This window comes from Cetorhinus maximus, chromosome 31, assembly GCF_964194155.1.
Source record: "Cetorhinus maximus chromosome 31, sCetMax3.hap1.1, whole genome shotgun sequence".
Lineage (NCBI taxonomy): Eukaryota > Metazoa > Chordata > Chondrichthyes > Lamniformes > Cetorhinidae > Cetorhinus > Cetorhinus maximus.
Genome location: NC_135909.1, coordinates 16,051,579 through 16,072,921, shown reverse-complemented (window position 1 = coordinate 16,072,921; position 21,343 = coordinate 16,051,579). Strand labels below are relative to the sequence as shown.

General features: G+C 44.7%; 2 protein-coding genes and 1 non-coding gene across 3 annotated transcripts; 2 read left to right on the top strand and 1 right to left on the bottom strand.

Annotated features, from left to right (window-relative positions):
* Positions 1 to 6,769: 6,769 nt before the first annotated feature.
* Positions 6,770 to 7,221, top strand: LOC144670274 (histone H2B type 1-M-like). The gene has a single exon (XM_078532761.1). The coding sequence runs from the start codon at positions 6,770 to 6,772 to the stop codon at positions 7,145 to 7,147; it is 378 nt and encodes a 125-aa protein (XP_078388887.1). The 3' UTR covers positions 7,148 to 7,221.
* A 4,837-nt stretch (positions 7,222 to 12,058) lies between these two features.
* On the bottom strand, positions 12,059 to 12,730 carry LOC144670273 (histone H1.5-like). The gene has a single exon (XM_078532760.1). The coding sequence runs from the start codon at positions 12,728 to 12,730 to the stop codon at positions 12,059 to 12,061; it is 672 nt and encodes a 223-aa protein (XP_078388886.1).
* Positions 12,731 to 18,273: 5,543 nt separating this feature from the next.
* Positions 18,274 to 18,345, top strand: trnam-cau (transfer RNA methionine (anticodon CAU)). The gene has a single exon. It is a non-coding gene; the product is annotated as a tRNA-Met (tRNA).
* Positions 18,346 to 21,343: the final 2,998 nt, after the last annotated feature.

Here is a 21,343-nt window from a genome sequence, read left to right as displayed (position 1 = left end):
GGTCTTTCCTCTTCCAGACATTTCACAATCTCACAAACACTTTAATAGAGAATGAGGAAATCCTCTCACATTCGCTTCTCTTATAGCTTCGGGAGGAATGGTGCTGCGGGCATTGCTTGATTGGTCACTTTGTGCTGCGTCTCATAATGTTGTTCATATCACCAATCAGATATCTACTGAACTCACCAATCCGGAGACTTGACGGAGTGAGGGCGGAAAAAAACGGCGCCAAATTTTGAGATTCCAACCGATCTTTTTTTCAAATTTTAAAAGCCCGCCAAATTTGTAAAAAAAAAAAGCCAAAAAAGAACGGATCGAACATAGTACTAATTGGATAAAAGCAAAATACAGACGATGCTGGAAATCTGAAACAAAAACAAAAATACCTGGAAAAATTCATCTACGGAGAGGAACACAGTTGACGTTTCGAGTCCTAATTGGAAATGGTTATTCAGTATTTAGTATTCGAATGTTACATTCTCTTCATCTCTCTCTCTCTTTCCCTGGATTACAGTTATTTGTATATTTCAATTTCTGATTTTCTGTCTGGGTTTATGTGTATCTGAAAACAAGTCGAAAATAATGGCGCAAATTTACGGAATGTATTTTTTTAATTCTACATCGATATATTTATAAAACAAGAAATACATTTCATATAGAAAATCCAGTTAATAGTGAACACGGTCTGACGACAAAGTTTCAAAAATGTCCGTCCCTAATGGGACTATTTCACATTTTATCCTAAATTCCGGATACGCTTTAAGAATCCGGCATCAATTCTAGATAATCTCGATCCGTCATGAAACCTTCTAAGCAGCCGGCTGAAAGTGCCATTTACATCGTTCTGCTGATAGACGGGAAATTGTAGATATTTGGGACAGCCAAAATTGAACATGCTTGGAGTAAATTTGCCAGCGTCGAGACTGAAGTTTGCTGCACAACCGGTGCTAATAGGAAATCAACTGATCGATTATTGAGGCGAAACTTGAACCGAATTGGAACCTGAGGCATTTGCGTTATATTCGCTCTCTCTCCAAAACCAGGGACAGGGGTCGAATATGACGCGTCTTAAAACAATCGCTTCGTGAGCGGCAAGTCATTAATTTATGGGACATCATTAACGAAGCCCAACAATTGAACGAGTTAAATCTACGTTACCGAGAATCTGATTGAAACGTGATCAAAATAATAATTTCAAAATTCGAAATGCTCCATAGTAAAATCATAACTTATAACTAAAGAAATCATATAGCTTTTTCAGAGAGATTGTGGGTGGCTCTTAAAAGAGCCGTTGTGTTGTGAATGTGTTTTTCAGTCCATTGCGGGGTTTTACTTGGAGCTGGTGTACTTGGTCACCGCCTTTGTCCCTTCCGACACGGCGTGCTTGGCCAGTTCCCCGGGCAGCAGCAGGCGCACGGCGGTCTGGATTTCCCGGGAGCTGATGGTGCTTCGCTTGTTGTAATGGGCCAGGCGGGAAGCCTCACCCGCGATGCGCTCGAAAATATCGCTCACGAACGAGTTCATGATGCTCATGGCCTTGGAGGAGATGCCGGTGTCGGGGTGAACCTGCTTCATCACTTTGTAGATGTAGATGGCGTAACTCTCCTTCCGCGACTTTCGCCGCTTCTTGCCGCCCTTCACTACCGGTTTCTTTAAGGCTTTCTTGCCTCCCTTCTTGGGAGCTGGTTTCTTCTCATCAACCATCGTTACTTTCAGACACAGAATAAAACGAACCACTTCCGAGCGCCGATTAAATAGACAGTCTGACAGACCAATGCTAATGAGGAATGGGGAAACGATGATTCTGATTGGACATTTAATAAAATACAACAGCCACTTATTTTGTACTTTTCTCTGTTTGCATTTTTAAAGTGGCCAATCAAATTTCGACTTCTCCACCAATCATTAGCCCTTTTACGACAATCAGGAAATATATTCTATCAGGATTCTCTCTCGTCCCAGTTTCTCAGTTTGTGAAGATACACCGGGAATTGTTGTCTGGCTGTCGGTGCGAGGGGCCTTTCTCCACAGAGGGACTGCACGGAAATGCGGGATTCCTCCCGGAACTCTTGTAACTTGTGCGACTTACTCACTGGGATATTGTGTATGTGTGTGTGAGTGGTAGGGGGTTGGAGTATCGGGAGTGAAATTTGTTCTTGAGGCTGTGGTCCGCTGTAACAAACACTCACACAGTCATAAAAACAAAAAACTACTGCGGATGCTGGAAATCCAAAACAAAAACAGAATTACCTGCAAAAACTCAGCAGGTCTGGCAGCATCGGCGGAGAAGAAAAGAGTTGACGTTTCGAGTCCTCATGACCCTTCAACAGAACAGAGTCATGACTCTTCAACTCACGCACACACATTATTAAAGAATGGGAGTTTCAGAATGATTCCCAAATTTACATTCAGGACCATTGAACTATATTAAAATAATCCCATAATCAAACCATGTATGATATCCTGACAGTTATAGAAAGAATCTTCCATCCACAGCCACACGTGTTACCAGTGACTGACAAATACAGCCAGAGTCCTACACGTAAACTCAGTACCAGAGGCTGAGTAATACAGGATTAATTACACATATACACAGAAATAAAGACAAAAACATCCCCACACAGACACTCTACCAGAGACTAAGAGATAGAAAATGAATTTCCAGTACCACTGAACAATTCAGGTTGAGTCCCAAAAGCTCAATCTGTACCAGAGCCTGATAGATACAGAAAGAATGCCTTACAAACAGGCCAAAGCTTCACAGCTACATAGTCAGACATCAATTACCAAAGACTGGCAGTTACTTAAGGAGAAAACACTCACAGTATCACGAAGTGGTAAATACGGAGTCAATTCCACAGTCACACATCACAAAGTCCAACAGATATGGAATGAAACTCTCACATGTACAGTGTCAAAGACTGACATGCAAATTTCACATTCAAATGTCATACTAATAGAATGGAAATTTGAGAATGAATCACATACTCACATTCAGGTTCATGAATCACAGATAAAGATTGAATCACACATTCACATCGCTTGCCAGGTGCCAACAGACATACAATTGATCCCAGCTTTATATATAGTACCAGAGACTGACTGGTGCAGAATACACCTGAATCTCACATCGAGCAGAATAGATGGACTGATGCATTAAACCTTCAGAAATAGGAGCTGGACTTGGCTATTTGGCCATTCGACCTCCTCCATCATTCATTCAGACAGATGTTCTACCTCAACTCCACTTTGCCGCACTCTCCTTATATCCCTAGTATCCAAAATCAATTGACCTCTGTCTGGAACATACTCAATGGCTGAGCTTCCAAATCTCTCTGGGGTGGAGAATTCCAAAGAATCTCAACACTTTCAGTGAAGACATTTCTCCTCATATCATTCCAAAATGGCCAATGCTGTGATCTGAGATGGTGACCACATGTTGTAGATTCCGGAGCCAGGAGAACCATTTTCTTAGCATCTACCCTGACAAGCCGCTTAAGAGTTTTATTTGTTTCATTTAGATAACCTGTATTCTTCTAAAATCCAGGGAATATAGACCTAATCTCCTCAATCTCCCCTCATAAGAAATCCACTTGTCACAGAAACCAAGCTAGTGAACAATTATTGCCCTCCCTCTAAAGCAACTATGCCCTTCCTTATGTAAGGAGACCAAACTGCACACAGTACTCCAGGTGTAGCCTTAATTGTGCCCTGGATAAATGGAAGATTTTTCACTCCTGTAATTCAAACCTTTGGAACAAATGTGAACATAACACTTCCCTTCCTATCTGCTTGCTGTACCTGCAGTTTTACTTTCTGTAATTCATGTACAAGGACACCCAGCTCCCTCTGAGTGCAAACGTGTTCCAGTCTCACATTCAAACATGTTCTTTTTTCCCCCTTCAAAACTGGGCCCACCCACACTACCATATTGTATTCTATCTGCCATGTTCTTGACAACTCAGACAACCTGTCTAAATGCCTTAGCAGGTTTTTTGTGTCCTCACAGATTAATTTTCCACCAATTTTGTATCATCAACAAACTTGAATATGTTCCATTCAGTACCCAACTAAATCATCAATATATGTTGTAAGTAACTGATGGCTGTGTTTTATCAAAAGTAAGTTAGAGCCTGCCAATCCGAAAATTCCTGTTTATTCCGACACTGTTTTCTGTCCATTTACTAATCCTTGATCCATGCTAATGTTTGATCCCCAATCACATGTTCTAATTTTGTGTAATAAACTCCTGTGTGGGATCTTTGCAAATTGCTGAGCAAAATTACACCCCCCTCAGATTGCAAGGCCCTGTGTTACCAAAACAAAAGGAGAACCTTAAATACACATTAAATGACAAAGAGATCAGACAAACAGTACCCACTTGTATGATCTTGCATGAATCCCAATATTGTACCCATACTACAGACTGAACTATGCATTACATACCACTCCCCAAACCTCAGAGTGTCTACAAGCTAGATGATGTATCAGATTGTGTGATATACAGACATTCAGGGTTGTGTTGACAGAGATGGAATTTTAATCCAAAACTCTGACATAATAACTGATTAATACCCACAGCTATTAACTCCAGTTGAAACACATTTTATATTAAACATAAGTCAGGCTTACACTCATGCTACATAGATTAGAATCTCGCAATTGTTACAGCAGAGGGAGGCCACTCAGCCCATCGTATCTGTGCCAGCTCTCTGCAAGAGCAGCTCAGCTGGTCACATATTCTTCCCCGCAGGCCTGTTTAATTTTCCTTTTGTTCTTTTTCTATTTTTCTTTGTGCAGTGAGCTCAACTTATCTATTCACATGCACACAATTGATTCCATTTATGGACAGCGGTCATATCCATTCGACATCCATCCTTTCCCGAGGTTAATAGGCCCAGCTATTCTAAGCCAGTGCTGATTACTGATGAGGTTTCAACTGCAACATGGATAACTCTATATTGGGATTCATGTATCTGCCATCCCCTTCTCCATTACCCTTTACACTCCCTGATAGCAGGTTTAGTTGCCCTGAGCTGTGTCTGGTACCTATCCCAAAATTCTCCTACTGCAGTATAGCTGCTTTCATTGGATTTGCCTCAGCAAATGAGGAAGGATCTACCTTGGTTTGTTTGGTTTTAAACACCACTTTTCAAATTCACTCTCCCAGCGAGAAGCCTGATCTACTAAGGATGTAAATCAGAAATTCAGACTTGTATTCTACCTGATTTCCAGGCATTGAAATTAATTTCCAGCCAGATTCCTGTTTTGCACGACCCAGTGGGGAATCTCCTCACTCACAACACAAGGTGAGATAATTACAGGTCTAAAGAGCAGTTGACAAGTCTGACTTTTTAAACATTTATGTGTATAAAGATTGCTAAATATTTTAAAAAAAGATTGTCAATCTGATATGAAAATGTGAACTTAACGCTGAAGTGGAGAAATTTTCAGGTAGACCCAATTCTGCAAACATCTAGAGAGTTAGTAATCACTGGTCCCAGAGATGTAGAGATACAGAATGAATCTGACATTCACACAGTACCACAGACCAAGAAACACAGAAAAATCTTACAGCCAAAAACTGATAGGGACAAAATGAATCCTTCATTTCTGCAAAGCATCAGGCACTGAGTTAGAAAATGGCTTCAACGCTTACACAGGGTACCAGAGTCCATCAGAAACAAAATGATTTGCAAGCTTCCATAAAGTACCACTGATTGAGAGAGAATTGATCCCACTCATACCAATACTATCCATTGAGGCAAATTCTACATTGTCAGTCTTTGGTGCCGAATGTGACAGTGGGGTTACTTCTGTCAAAAATTGCAAGAGATGGACCTATTGAGAATGAATTACACACTTTGAATCAGTACCAGAGACTGACCGATACAGACTGAATTTCACACTCCCATTCAGCAAAGGATGTTGACAGGTACAGAGTTAATCTCACATTCACACACAGTATCAGATATTGACAGTGAATGAGAAGTTCAGACTCAGAGATAGTACCACAGGCTGAAAGACATAGAATCAATACAACTCTGACCTACAATGACAGGGACTGACAAATAAAGAATCTCATTCACATACAGTTACAGAGATTGACATGTACAGAATAAATCCAATACTTTTCGTGGCCGAGAGAAACACATGCTGATTTAATTCCGCACTGTCTTATAGTCCCAAGGAGCCAATAATTTCACTTACATGCACCAATAACGGACAGATGCACAATGAGCCTCAGGATATCAAGTGAATCCAACACTGAGACATGGTCCCATCAAGTCACAGACACAGAAGAAATCCAGCCCTCGCACACTGTACCACGGCCTTCCAAACAGTGAAGGAACCCCACTCACACACAGAATCAGGGAGTGAATAAATCCAACAATCACAGACTTTACCAAAGCCTCACAATTCCTGAGGGAACCCCACATTACCGTACAGTCCCTCGCACCGACTGCCAGGCGACATTTCCTGGTGTATCTTTACACACTGAGAAATTCCGCCTGGAGAGGGTCTTTGTAAAAAGTATTTCCTGATTGCAGTAAGGAGGCCTATGATTGGTGGAGAAAGCTAAATATGATTGGTCGATTTCTCTATCCAATCAAATAAATCACAAATTAAGAACTTGTTTTCTTTTAAAAATGTCCAATAAGAATTGTTGTTTTCTCATTCCTCATTAGCATATATCTGTCAGACTGTCTATTTAATGAGCGGACGGAAGGGGTTTGGTTTATTTCTGTGTCTGAAATTGAGATTGACGATGGTTGAAGAGAAGAAGAAACCAGTTGCTAAGAAGGGCGCCAAGAAAGCGGTGAATAAGCCGTCAGGAAAGGGCGGCAAGAAGCGGCGAAAGTCGAGGAAGGAGAGTTACTCCATCTACATCTACAAAGTGATGAAGCAGGTTCATCCCGACACCGGCATCTCCTCTAAGGCCATGAGCATCATGAACTCGTTCGTGAGCGATATTTTCGAGCGCATCGCGGGTGAGGCTTCCCGCCTGGCCCATTACAACAAGCGCAGCACCATCAGCTCCCGGGAGATCCAGACCGCCGTGCGCCTGCTGCTGCCCGGGGAACTGGCCAAGCACGCCGTGTCGGAAGGGACAAAGGCGGTGACCAAGTACACCAGCTCCAAGTAAAACCCCACAACGGACTGAAAAACACATTCACAACACAAAGGCTCTTTTAAGAGCCACTCACAATCTCTACTAAGGAGCTGCACCCGACATCTTCCTACTGGATTATTATAATATAAAATAACTTCCACTGCTGTTAGTGTCTCCTGTCCTGTAACCCAGACACTAACCCTTTAATTAGCTCATCGGCCTTCGCTTTGTGCTGAAAGCGGTTATTCTGTTATCACAGCCTTTAAGTGACCTCATTAGCTGCTGTTTTCAACTTTAATTGTCCCTTCCCCCAATTCCTGAAACAGTTACTGAGTCATTTTATTAATTTTCCGCAGGGTAACAGCCGGAGTGGGATTATTACAGAGCGGAATAAGAACAGTCTGAGGACTCGATCAGTTCCCTCTTTACAGCGAAGGGTGTTCGGTTCAGAGTGAAGTCTGAACGGAATGTTTCACTCCTGGGAAAGCGGTGAGCCGGGATTGATTCCCTCCCGGGACAGTTAGAAAGCGACAGGAGAATGAACCACATTTAAACAAAATGATAAAACCCGCGCCTGCGATTGGTGATGACACGAGCTGAATAAAACCAAATAAAGAGAAGGGATTTGAAATCTCAGACCAAAGACGATATTTACTTTAATCCGCTTCTTTCCCGCAGTGAAATTGGCGGGCTTTTTAAAATGGACATTTTTCTGGTTCTGACGGTTATTTGCAAATCCCGCCCTTTTCTGCTTCCATTTATCTGATTGGTGAAGAATATAGGCAAATAAGTGGATTGAACAGAGACCAATGAGACGAGTTTTCAGTTTACAAGAACAGTAAACGCTGGAGAAATTGTTCAATTTTTTGCCGAATTGTTTGTGAGGTTGTGGAAATGTCTGGAAGAGGAAAGACCGGCGGTAAAGTTCGCTCCAAGGCCAAGTCTCGCTCCTCCCGGGCTGGACTGCAGTTCCCGGTGGGCCGTGTTCACAGGCTCCTGAGAAAGGGCAACTATGCTGAGCGTGTGGGTGCCGGAGCCCCGGTCTATCTGGCTGCTGTGCTCGAGTATCTGACGGCTGAAATCCTCGAGCTGGCTGGTAACGCGGCCCGGGACAACAAGAAGACCCGCATCATCCCCAGACACCTGCAGCTGGCCGTCCGCAACGACGAGGAGCTCAACAAGCTGCTGGGAGGGGTGACCATCGCTCAGGGCGGGGTGCTACCTAACATCCAGGCCGTGCTTCTGCCCAAGAAAACCAGCGCCGCTGCGGGCTCGAAGACCAAGTGAAGCGGCCATTCTTTAATCTAATAAGCCAAAGGCTCTTTTCAGAGCCACTCACAGAGTCTGTGAAAGGGTGACCTATTGTCTGTCCGCGGCCGGACCAAATTTGTAAGTGATTCTGGACCAATAATGGCGAAGGAAGAACTCGCACAACGTTTGAGAAGTATTTAGTTGAGCCCTCGAAACGACATAACTAAAAGTACTACGGGCTAAGTGCTGGAGAATAGAATTAGAATAGATAGGTGCTTGATGATCGGCACGGTTACGATGGGCCTGTTTCTGTGCTGTATAACGCTATGACCTCTCTAGTGCAACAACATCCTTCCTATACGGGCAGATGAGATTTTCCCAGGCTGCTGTGGAAGGCAAGGGAGGAGATTGCAGGGACCCTGTTATTAATTTTCAAATCTTTGACCACAGGAGAGGTGAAAGGACTGGAGGACAGCTAATGGTTTCCATTATTCAAAAAGGGGGCTAGGGATAAACCAAAGAACTATAGGCCAGTCAGTCTTAACATCAGTGGTAGGGAAACTTATGAAAAAGATTCTGAGGGACACAATTAATTTCCACTTGGAGAGGCAAGGATTAATCAAGGATAGTCAGTCCGGCACGGACACGAGCGGCCTGTTTTTTTGCCGTATAACTGACTAAAAACAACCATCAAAAATATCTGCGCACTGGAGGGTTACTCTCGGACAATCGCTTCATGTTCATAGTGTAACCTTATAATAACAATGAGTATTGACTTACAAACCGTACCTCACCCTGTGCCGCAATTCGTTGGAAAAAAATCCGTGGCCTAAAATATTCGCAGACATAACCTGAGCTGCAATTGATAACTGCATCATCTGTATTCTCTCAATTCTACAACCTCTATGTCGACAAGACAAATAAACCGGTGCAAGGGAGAATAAATTTTATCTTCGAGTTGTTTAAGTGCTGGAGTGTTTAACAGGAGATCGCAGCTCTTTCATTTGTCGATTTAGTGGCTCTTAAAAGAGCCTTTGTTGGACTTGGTGCTGAAGCCGGGTTTTAGGCGCGTTCCCCGCGGATGCGGCGGGCCAGCTGGATGTCTTTGGGCATGATGGTGACTCGCTTGGCGTGGATGGCGCACAGGTTGGTGTCCTCAAAGAGCCCCACCAGGTAAGCCTCGCTGGCCTCCTGCAGGGCCATGACGGCCGAGCTCTGGAAGCGCAGGTCTGTCTTGAAATCCTGAGCGATCTCTCGCACCAGCCGCTGGAAGGGCAGTTTGCGGATGAGCAGCTCGGTGGATTTCTGGTAGCGGCGGATCTCCCTCAGAGCCACAGTGCCGGGCCTGTAGCGATGAGGCTTCTTCACTCCGCCCGTGGCTGGAGCGCTCTTCCGGGCCGCTTTGGTAGCCAGCTGTTTGCGGGGAGCTTTCCCTCCGGTCGATTTGCGCGCTGTCTGCTTGGTCCTGGCCATTTCCTGAACAGATTCACCACAGGCTGAGATACAAGAACTATTAATGCAGTCCGCTCTACAATCCGCCTTTTTAAACTCTGTGAGGAACCGCCCCGAACAGTAATTGGCTGCAGCCATACGCCCAGGCAGTTTTATCCAAAATCTAACCAATGAATTAATCCCTGGCAACTCAGGTCCCCAATGGTCGAGTTGTTTTTAATTGGCCATTTCAAAAATTCCGCCAATTGTTTGCAGCCGATTCCCGTCTCGAGAATATGCTTCGTTCTTCCCTTTTTTGTAAATTAAAAATACAATTTTTCACTCTCATTCGCTATTTCCTAACCCCAATGAAATTCCAGTTCATGTGATCTGTCCCGGCAATTTTTAAACCAGGTATCATCCTGGTGAATCTGCTCATTTTTAGACAGAAACACCAGTCTGTTGTTTGAACTGTGTAAAGTCAGTGCTGAATTTCCGAGGCAAAAATTGAAGGACTGTCCATTGCTCCCTACAGCACAACTAACCCTCGAAATCGCCGCTCACTTCGAGGAATGGAATGGGAAATAAAATAGAAACGGTGCTGGGGGCATCAGACCCCTTCCCATTGCCCTCATTCTGGGCTGTTCATGCCGATAAAGAGCGGCTCGAATTTCCGTTATTCCCAGTCTAAGTCTACACGAACATACGTGCGAATATTTGGATTAGGAGCAGGAGGAGGCCACTCAGCCCATCAAGCCTGCCTCGCCTGATCCTGATATGATTGTAACCTCAAATCCACTGACGGATTGAACGGCTGGTGTCAGAGGAACCGCCAGATCCTGTCATTACTACCTGACTAATTATTCATTTAAAACAAAACCTATCGAAAATATGAGGCAGTGGAGAGGCCTTTCAGTGTCAGTGCAGAATGGGCCATCCGGGTAAATAAACCATTAAAAAGATTCTCAGTACATTCCCGTCCAGAACAAATCAGGCACTAACATTCCAGATCAAAGCGCATCCCAGCTCCCGTTCCCAGGTTTCTGCTCTCTCTGTGAGGCGGTGGGTGGCTCTTAAAAGAGCCTTTGTTGTTGTGTTTGGTAGAGAGAGTCGAGTTGTTCAGCCGCCGAATCCATAGAGAGTGCGGCCCTGGCGTTTCAGAGCGTACACCACATCCATGGCAGTGACCGTCTTGCGCTTGGCGTGTTCAGTGTAGGTGACCGCATCCCTGATCACATTCTCCAGGAAAACCTTCAGCACCCCGCGAGTCTCCTCATAGATCAAACCCGAGATCCGCTTGACACCGCCACGGCGAGCCAGGCGGCGGATTGCTGGTTTGGTGATGCCCTGGATATTATCACGAAGCACTTTGCGGTGCCGCTTTGCTCCGCCTTTCCCCAGTCCTTTGCCTCCTTTCCCTCTGCCAGACATGATGATTCTTCACTCAGATCGCTGCTGAATATGAGAGATGAGCTGTTTCGGTTCCTCCTTTATAGAGCCCGCCCCGACCTGACTGAGAAAGGAGCATAGAGTGAGAGGCGGGACGGGGAGGAGACTAAATGACAGACAGAACAGAGGAATGTCTATGATAATCCAGCTCCACCCCCTGCCTGTCGAAACGACATTTTATTTAATTGTCGACAATGGAAGTTAACACAGCGCTCGGCACAAAACTTATCGATTGGAGCTTCATGTTCAACGGTTCTAGAAACCCGCAGCTTTTAATTGCAGACCTTTACAAATAAAATTCTGTAATATTCCAGCCCAAGTACATACACTATACCCCGTCAAATCCGCCTGTTTCCACTTCACTCCCAGCTTCTGTTCTATCCCCACACACCTCCCCTCCAGGAGGGTTGAGCAGTTTACCGACACCTCACTCAAGCTGAATTAGACAAACTCATGTGTTGGGCTTTGAGTTGTAACGCGGGGTTACTCCGCCCGGGTAACTGTCTTACACACTCTCACCTTGAATCTGTGAAAAGGGAACGTGCAGAAACTGACAGAGCAGCTGAACAAATCCCCAGTTACAATGGTGCACGGACCCCGCTGTTTTATTGCAGATTGGGGGAGGGGCTGGGTATAGTGCATGTCAGTGAGATACCGGGAATTTTCAGTTGAATATAAATCACTTCAGTGTGAAACCTGCTCCCAGCGCCGGGACAGGGACATTTGATTCGGGGATCAGCTCTTTCCTGAGAGACGTGGGCGGCTCTGAGAAGAGCCTTTGTGTTCAGAGGTTTACAATTTGCTCGGCTGGTTTCATTTCTTTCCTGGCGCTGCTTTCTTAGCCTTTGCTGCTTTCACTTTGGGCTTGGCCTTCGACGATTTATCCACTTTTTTTAAAACCTTTCCGCCCGTCACCTTCTTGACGGGAGATTTTTTCTTCAGCGCTGCTTTCTTCACCGCCTTTTTTGGAGTTGCCGCCTTCTTGCTGCTTGTTTTCTTGACTGTTGCTTTCTTCGCTGGGGATTTCTTGGCTGTTACTTTCTTGGCTGGAGATTTCTTAGCTGCTGGTTTTTTTGTTTTCACCTTCTTGGCCGCTGGTTTCTTGACTAAAGATTTCTTGGCTGTTGGTTTCTTCTCCTTCTTTCCCACTTTCCCCTGGGATTCCTTCTTAGGGATTTTGAAGGAGCCGGAGGCGCCCTGTCCCTTTACCTGCACCAGGGAGCCGCTCTCCACCTTCCTCCTGATACTGAGCCTGATCTGGGAGCCGAGCTTCCCCACATCGACACCGCTGCCAGACAAAGCTTTCTTTATCGCGGCCAGGGACATCCCCTTGCGATCGCTGCAACCCGCCACAATCTTGAGGATCTGTTCGCCTAACTTGGGACCGGCTGCCTTCGATCGGGAAGCCGCCTTCTTCTTCTTGGGAGGTTTGACTTGAGCGGCAGCGGCTGGAGGAGCCGTTTCGGCGGCTGCAGTATCAGTCATATCCGAGACTGTGTGTAAAATCTCTCTGACAGTCAGAACTGGATCAGAAATGAAACCAGTGGTGGCGGCTCAGAGCAACTTAAAGACAGAGAGCGGACGGGGCAGAGACAACCTGCTGTCAGCTCCCGGCTCCTCCAGCCTCTCTGTGTTTCTCTCTCCTCATAAACTCCCCAATTCCACTTCAAATTGGACATTTCAGATTCCCACACTCGCTTCCTTCTGTTAACAAAATCCGAATCTTTGTTGTCGAGAAAGTTCCATCCGAATTAAAGGCAGCAATTTCGATTTAAACCCGTTTCTTTGCTGCTTTGATCGCGCCCTCTCAGCCGAGCGCTGACTTCTTCTCTGTGTTTCCACTGAAATCTTGAAATTAACGAAAACTTTGCCTTAAATTCTCTCTTCAGGGCTGAGCAGGGGAGCATCGCGATCCAATTAAAGGGAAATCTTGTGATTTTACACAAGAATGACTCGGAAATCTGTCGCTGAGGCCGAACACACAAACACAGAGACATTATTCTAACCCGCCCGCCCCTTTAACACACTCTCGCAGATACAATGTTCACATCTGCACATTGACAGGACAAACTGTGGCTCAGATTTACAGCTCCCAGGACAGGCTTTCCTCTCCTCTCGGCCTGTGCTGTGGATTCACGGGGATTAGTTGTAGTTTCCCAGCTCAGTAACTGTTCAACCTTCTGAGACCGGAGCTGCTCACAGTGTCTGTTCCCCAGATTCAGGAGGCTGCAGCCAATCACAGCTGTGCCTGGGTTAACCCGTAACTGGTTTAAATTATGATCTTGTTCAGAAGCAGATTTATTTTTTGATCATTTGAAGACACAGATTGTGTGCTCTCAGCCACTAAACAACACTATCCCGCCTTCATGTGGAGTTCAAAAGAGAGGGGGTGGAGGGATTGATAGAGACAGAGTGAGTGAGGGCGGTGAGACACAGACAATGCATCAGTTGCAGAAATCCTTGTAAGCTCTGGTTTTACCCAGAAAGATTCTCGTGGAGAGGCAGAAGCTGCAGTCTCAGATTGCAATGATATTGTAACAGAGACATATTATTAATCCCATACTCAGGAAAAATGCTGTATTTTAACAGAAGAGAGGCAGTATAAACTATAAGGTCCAGTTCTAAAAATTGTGCAAAGGTCAGAGGGACCTTCAGATCTTTGTAGGTGACACGAGATTTTGAGGGAGTAGTTTGGAAAGCAGATGGGGTCATTGGTTTCATCAACAGAGGTACTGACCATACAAGCAGGAACGTTATGTTTAACATCTATAAAGCTCTGGTTAGGCAGCAACTAGAATATTGTGTCCATTTCTGGTCACCACACTTTTGGAAGAATGTGAGAGTCGTTGAGACGGTGCAAAGGAGATTTACTAGAATAGCTCCAGGCATGAGGGGTTATAGCTGCAAAGTTTGTTTGCGGAATCCAGAGCTGCTCTCCTTGAAGCAGCCGAGATTGAGGGGAGGTCTGAGAGAGGTGTACAAGATTGTTTAGATCAGGTAGACAAAGGAAGGCAGTTCCCATTAGCTGAGAGTAGAAGGATTAGGAGACACGGATTTAAAATTTAAGACAAGATGTGCAGGGGGGAAGTCTGGAAGAACATTGTTACTTTCTGGGTTATCACCTGGATCTTGATCCCGATGGGCATCGTGGAAACAGAGATGCTGAATGATTTCAAATGGAAATTGGGTGGGCGCCTGTGGGAAAAAAAGTTGCAGGCATAGAGCAGGAGAATGGGACTGACTGGATTATTCTACAGGCAGGCAGTATGGACTGGATGGGCCGAATGGCTTCCTTCTGAGCAGCAATGTCTCCATGACTCTATGACTGTATGTCTCTTTGACAGTCTCAGTGAGTGAGAAACAGTGGCCCATGTTTAAACCTCAGTTCCCTGTTGTACACCCTGCAGCTCAGGGCTGTTAGGTTTCACTCTCAGTGAGTGAGTGTTTCACTCAGATTGAATTAATCTGGAGAGTTCCTGTCTGATATTAACTCCTGCCCGGTCCCAGCAAACACCCCGACTCCCGGGTTCCTCCAGTGTTTCTGTAGGATTGCTTTGTGAAGACAGGTCCCTGAACATCAAACAAGCTGAACAGAAAAATCCCAGGTTGTGTCTCTTAATGGGGCGAGTCCCAGTTTTCACCGTCCCCTTTCCCATGAGCTCCAGATCATTTGCTGATCTCGGATAAAAGTGAATTGGAAAACGTTTCACTGCAAAATGGTTTCATGGAATGTTATAGAATTCTGCGCATGCGTCATTCCGACCCACCAGAGCTCAATGGGTGGGAGCAGAAGAGCGCATGCACGCGGCTCTCCCCAAGCTTTATCTGGGACAGGATGAGCCACCAATGGAATGACTCCGGTCCTGGGGGAATGGAACAAACAGCAGCCTCCTGGGAGGAGGGAGACAGAATGGCAAGAAGCTGTTATTGAAAATCACTGCTGCTTTCTCTCCGCAAAGCAACAGTGAATATTCCTGGTTGAGTTCACACTCCCCTGGTTTGTTGATATTGGACAGTGAAGAGTGGGAACAGAGCCGGACAGTCAGGATGTGGGGAGTCAGACAAAGAGCAGCTATTGTAGGCACAAGGTGTGAAGACAGGCACGTTTTAAACAGTGGCTGTTTGGTTTCGGTGACAGTTTTATTAGTGGAGATGGCGTCGTAGCAGGAATCTAGAGTTCCAGGTTAATGAACATAAGAACAGAAGGAATAAAGAGCAGGAATAGGCCACTCGGCCCCTCGAATTTGCTCCACCATTCAGTAAGGTCATGGTTGATCTGATTGTAACCTCAACTCCACGTTCCTGCCTCCCCTCGGTAACCTCTCACCCATTTGCTTTCAAGAGTCTACCCCTGCTTTAAAAGTATTCAGAGACTCCGCTTCCACCCTCTTTTGAGGAAGAGAGTTCCAAAGACTCAAGAACCTCAGCAAGAATAAAAAGTCTCCTCATCTCTGTCTTAAATGGACGACCCGTTATTTTTAAACTGTGACCGTGAGTTCTAGATTCTCCTCCAAGAGGAAACATCCTGTCCACATTTGCCGTGTCAAGACACATCAGGACCCCCTTAAGATAATGTTATGGAGGCGCGGGATCAAATCCCACCACCGCTGCCGGTGACATATAATTTTAAAAAATCTTGAAAGTCACATTGATAAAAACCCATCTGGCTCACGCACTCTCCTCCTCCGTTTGAACGAATAGACATTCCTGAGACTTGGGCTCACTGCCGGACTAACTTAGTGCAAACAAAAACAGAAAATGCTGGAAAAACTCAGGAGGTCTAACAGCATCTGTGGAGAGAAAGACAGAGTTTACGTTTCATGTCTGTATGACTCTTAAACGTTAACTCTGTCTTTCTCTCCATAGATGCGGTTAGACCTGCTGAGTTTTTTCAGCATTTTCTATTTTTCTTTCAGATTTCCAGCATCTGCACTATTTTGCTCTTATCTTACTGTGCTGTTGGTGCTTGTGGAACTGATGTCTCTGCTCTCTGTGAGTGATACTGTACTTACTGTGTGAGAAGGAGCTGGCTGCACTTCTCCTTTTGTCACCGAATCACTACTTTGATTCTGCTGCTTTCAAATATTTGCCTGTCGGAAGAAAAAGGTATTTATAATAATCCAAAGAGAGAGGAGGTAGCAAATACAAAATAGACCAACGCATTTGTTTCAATTAATAGTCATTGCAAAAAAACAGAAAATTAAAAGCAGCGACACAAGCAGGGTCTGGTCTGAAGGGCAATTCGGGATAGGCAACAGATTCTGGCCTTGTCAGCGACTCCTACATCCCGTGAACAAATAAAAATATAAGTAGATCCTGAGAGTGGGAAGTAGTAATTTGACCTGTGCAGAACTCCCTGCTCTGTCACTCAGTCCCATTCATGGAGCAGTGGATTGTTTATGGATGGCAGGAAATTGTTGTAAAATAATCCAAATCCTTGGTCTGCAGTAGCCGGGTGCTGCAGGACAGTCGTGGAATCAGACACTGACTCTGTTCAGAGTGGAAGAGAGAGAGAGAGAGTGGAAGCAAATCATCCTCTATCCCGAAGGTCTGAATAATAATAAGAATAATGGAGACATTCAGATACAGAATTAACCCCACTTCCCCTGGCAGTAATGGGGTCCGATAGACACAGAATGATTCCAACATTGACATTCAGTAACACTGCCTGAAACAGAATTAATCTCACCCTCACATATAGTACCAGGCATTGACCCATAAGAAGAAATCCTACTCTCACAAACTGTTCCAGAGACAGAGATGCAGAATGAATCCTACACTCACAAACACTATCTGTGATGGACATATACAGAACAAATCTTGCTCACGTCTACTAACAGAGTTCTCAGGATGTATCGCACAATCACATTCACTCCTAGAAGGTAACAGATACAGTCAAGAATTGATGACTTTTTTCCAGTTGTGGCTTAACCAGATTTTAACACAAGAAGAGGGAACATCTGAACACAACATGGAACACGTTAATATAACAGGGAACATCGAGGACCCAGGAAGAAAATATTTTCCCAACAGAAAACATCTTCACTGAGCAACAGAGAACATATTTACAGTATAGGAGCATCTTGAGACAACAGAGAACATGTTTACACAGCTGGCAACACGTCTGCACGACAGGGAGGCACGTTACACAACAGTGAAGATCTCTCAACAGCAGAGTGCACAGTTACACAACAGGGAGCACACTTTACGCAACAGGGGCACAGTCACACAACGGAGAACACAGTTAAAAAACAGAGGACACAGTTACACAGTAGAGGGCGGAGTTACATAACAGAGAGCACAGCTCCACAACAGAGGGCACAGTTAAACAACAGAGGGCACAGTAACACAGCAGACAGCACAGTTACACAACAGATATCACAATTACACAACAGAGAGCACAGATAAACAACAGTGGGCACAGTTTCACAATTGAGGTCGGAGTTACAGAACAGAGAGCACAGTTACACAAGAGAGCACAGTTGCACAACAGAGGGCAGACTTACACAGCAGAGGGCACAGTAACACAGCAGAGAGCACAGTTGCACAACAGAGAACACAGTCTCGCCAACAAAGAGCAAAGTTATTCAACAGAGAGCACAGTTATACAACAGGGTGCGCATACACAAAACAGAATGCACAGTTACAAAAAAAGGGCACAGGTCCACAACAGAGATCACCGTTACACAACAGGGTGCACAGATACACAACAGGGTGCACAGTTACACAGCAGGACTCATTATTACAAACCGGGGACATCTCTGACAAACGGAATGGTTTGGACAAATGATCAGTTTCTCCACCTCAGTGTCTTGCTAATTTGCTCGGCATCGTTCTCTGTCATCTTGTGTATCCTGGCAGCCTCTTGCTGCCTTTTTTTCTGTGTTTTTTTTGTCTTTTTCTGGTGTTGCAAAGTGGAATTGTGCAGCCAAGGTGATCCTCCCAACACATCGCTCAAAAGCACAAAGCAAGTGACTATTTATCTCCCTAATACACAAAGTAACATTCATCCACAACTGACGATGTGTAGCAGAGTGGCGCAGCGGAAGCGTGCTGGGCCCATAACCCAGAGGTCGATGGATCGAAACCATCCTCTGCTATTTATACTCCCACAAATTTATCTAATTTTTCTTTACAGTTTGCAGGTCTTAACATTGGAATCTCGCTTCCTGTAAACATTTCAGTTTGCAACAAATATCCCAAATTGTTTTTATTTACACGAGGACACGAGCTGCAATTGCTGCAAACACACACCAGCCGAGACCAGCCCATTTCTCGCAACGAGCTGGCACAGTCTGAATATTCTTCTCTCGTTCACTATCACTCCATCATTACCTGAATAAGAAATTTCTAAGATGGAAAAATATCGTGAAGTTGATATTTATTAGGTGCAGTATGTCCGATCTAAATGACACCCTGCAGTAATTCAACATTTTAATTTGGACAACAGCTTCCTTCACTGCGACATGTACCATCGAGGACGAGAGAATCATCATAGTGAAGACAGCATCATGTCAAAGGCAGTTAATCAATATTAGGGCAGATATCACAGTTCCTGCTTAATTACTGGTTTAAAACGTGGAATTCAGTTCCAAATTCACCATGAAGTTTCCTTCCTTGGGCCTTGCGTCAGACACCTATTATACTGAAATCACCTTTGAGTGCCTCTGATTGTTTCCTTTAGCCGTTTAGTAGCTGTTCACATTTTAATCTGTTCAGCTTCCTGCTCATTCTGCCCTTACCGACCTTACTTAAGGTGAAAATTGTTACATTTCTGTGACCATTCCCTGCCTCTAACATATTGTGGTCACTCGTTGCCAGATGCTCATTTACTTTCAGAATATTAACTCTCTCTCGTTAGTTATTAATAAATCTAATATAATTTTTTTCTCTTGTGGTTTCCAAATCTGGGTGGATGGCAGGAGAGGTTAAAAGACAAAAGAGTTGATGGTGCAAGGTTAAGGTACATGTTCAAGTAACAAAACCAAAGATGTGTCTAAAGGAGGTGTGAATGATGGGATGATGAACAGCTGCCATCCAAAAGCATAAACAAGATAAAAATGTGAATATCCAATGGAAAAGATACATAATGGGGATTGAGTTTACATTCTCAACTTGTTGGACTCAATGTTGAGACTGGAAGGTTTTAACGTGCTCAATTTAAAGATGAGACACGGTTCCTCAAGTTTACACTGAGATTCATTAGAACACTGCAGGATACCAAGGACAGAAACGTCAGTGTAAGAACAAGATGTAAAATTAAAATCACAGGAGATCGTAAACTCAGTGTCGTATTTGCTGACCGAGCAGATGTTCATCAAAGCAATCACTGAAACTGTCTAACATCGATCAGACCACCATTGTGAACAGTGAATACGGGGTGCCAAATTGAAGAAAGTACACATAAATCACTGTTTCAGCTGGAATGAGTGTTTTGGTAAGGACAGGCAATATTCCATACCAACACTGCTAATTTACCTTCCTTTTTTCTCAACTGGTTATCTCTCCTATCTGTGATTGACAGGGCCCTCAAGCATTTCTGTTCCATTTCGCGAGCTCTGCTCTCACCAATTTGCTCTCTCCCAGAACGCTTTTAGGCTTCCTTTGTCCTCACCCTCCTCCCCAACATCTTCCACATTGAATGGATCATCCCTTGTCATTTCTTTGTCAGGCAGCGAGTTGTTGTGGTCTTGAATGCTCTGCCGAAAATGGTGGTGCATGCCGATTAAAAATAAACTTTCAAGAGTAAACACAGGAGGGACAATGTTTTAAGGCTATTGTAAAGGAGAATGGGAGTGGGGCTGATTTTCTTTAAAAGAGCTTGCACAGAAACTATTAACACAAAAGCTTCCTCCCGCGTTAGAGTTTATAATGAAATGGCCGATAACGCTTCCCAGAATGCTCTGGGAGATATTAAACGGCCTATCTCTCCCAGAAGGACCGCAGTGCGCAGGCGCACACATGTCTGTCACCGGAAATCCTGTCTACGCCGAGCATGAGCCGTTCAGCTCGAGCGTGGTTGAGCGGAGCGTCACCAACACCGAGTCTCAGCGGCTCTCAGAGCCCGAATTAGAGCCGCCGGGTCCCCTGCTCTTCCTGATATATATTGTTGACCTACTCCTTGGTGTATGGGGCACCATTTCAAAATTTGCGGATGACATGAAACTTGGAGGTATTGTGAACTGTGAGGAGGATAGTGTTAAACTTCAAAAGGACAGAAGCATATTGGTGAAATGGGCCGATAAGTTCGACCTCAGAATGACCCGGGGCCGGCCCTGGGGAGCATGCGCACTCTCAATGCCGGGGAAGTCAGTGTATTAAATAGAGCGGTTTCTGGGATGCAGGGAATTGTGGGAACTGCAGTCACCATGGGCAGATGTTAGTAAGTGTTTTATTGCAGCTTGATTGTCAGTGACCCGAAATATGAACTCCTTTTCTTTCTCCACAGATGCTGTCTGATGTGCTGTGTATTTCTAGCATTTTCTCTCTTTAGTTCAGGTTGCCACTATCCACATGATGTTTTCAGTGAATTATTGCAGGTGTTGCTCACAAAACCAAGGTCAGAAACACAAACTGACAAATGAAGAATGCTTTTGAATCAGAATGGATGTTGCACGTGGAAGCCGTTCCTCGCTTACTTTGAAGGTATGTTCTTGTTGGCTGATTTAGAACTGGAGAGTAGAGAGAGAAGGTGATGGGTTTAACCGCGAGCACTTTTGAGAACAGTAGGGCCCAAGCATTTCTGACATAAGGTCATTAACTGTTTCCTGTACAGTAACAGAGACGGACAGGGAGTTGATTTCACATTCACATGTAATAGCAGAGAGTCACCGACAGTGTTAATTCCACCCACACTCATATTGTAAGAGATATTGACGGAGAGTTAATTCATCTTATCATAGAATGATTACAGCACAGAAGGAGGCCATTCTGCCCATTATGTCTATGCTGGCCTTCTGAAGGAGCAAATCACCTCATGCCACTTCACTGCCTTTTCTACATAGCCCTGCACATTTTTCCTTTTTGGATAATAATCCAATTCTCTGTTGAATTCCTTGATTGAACCGGCCTCTACTACATTCTCAGGCACTTCTCTGA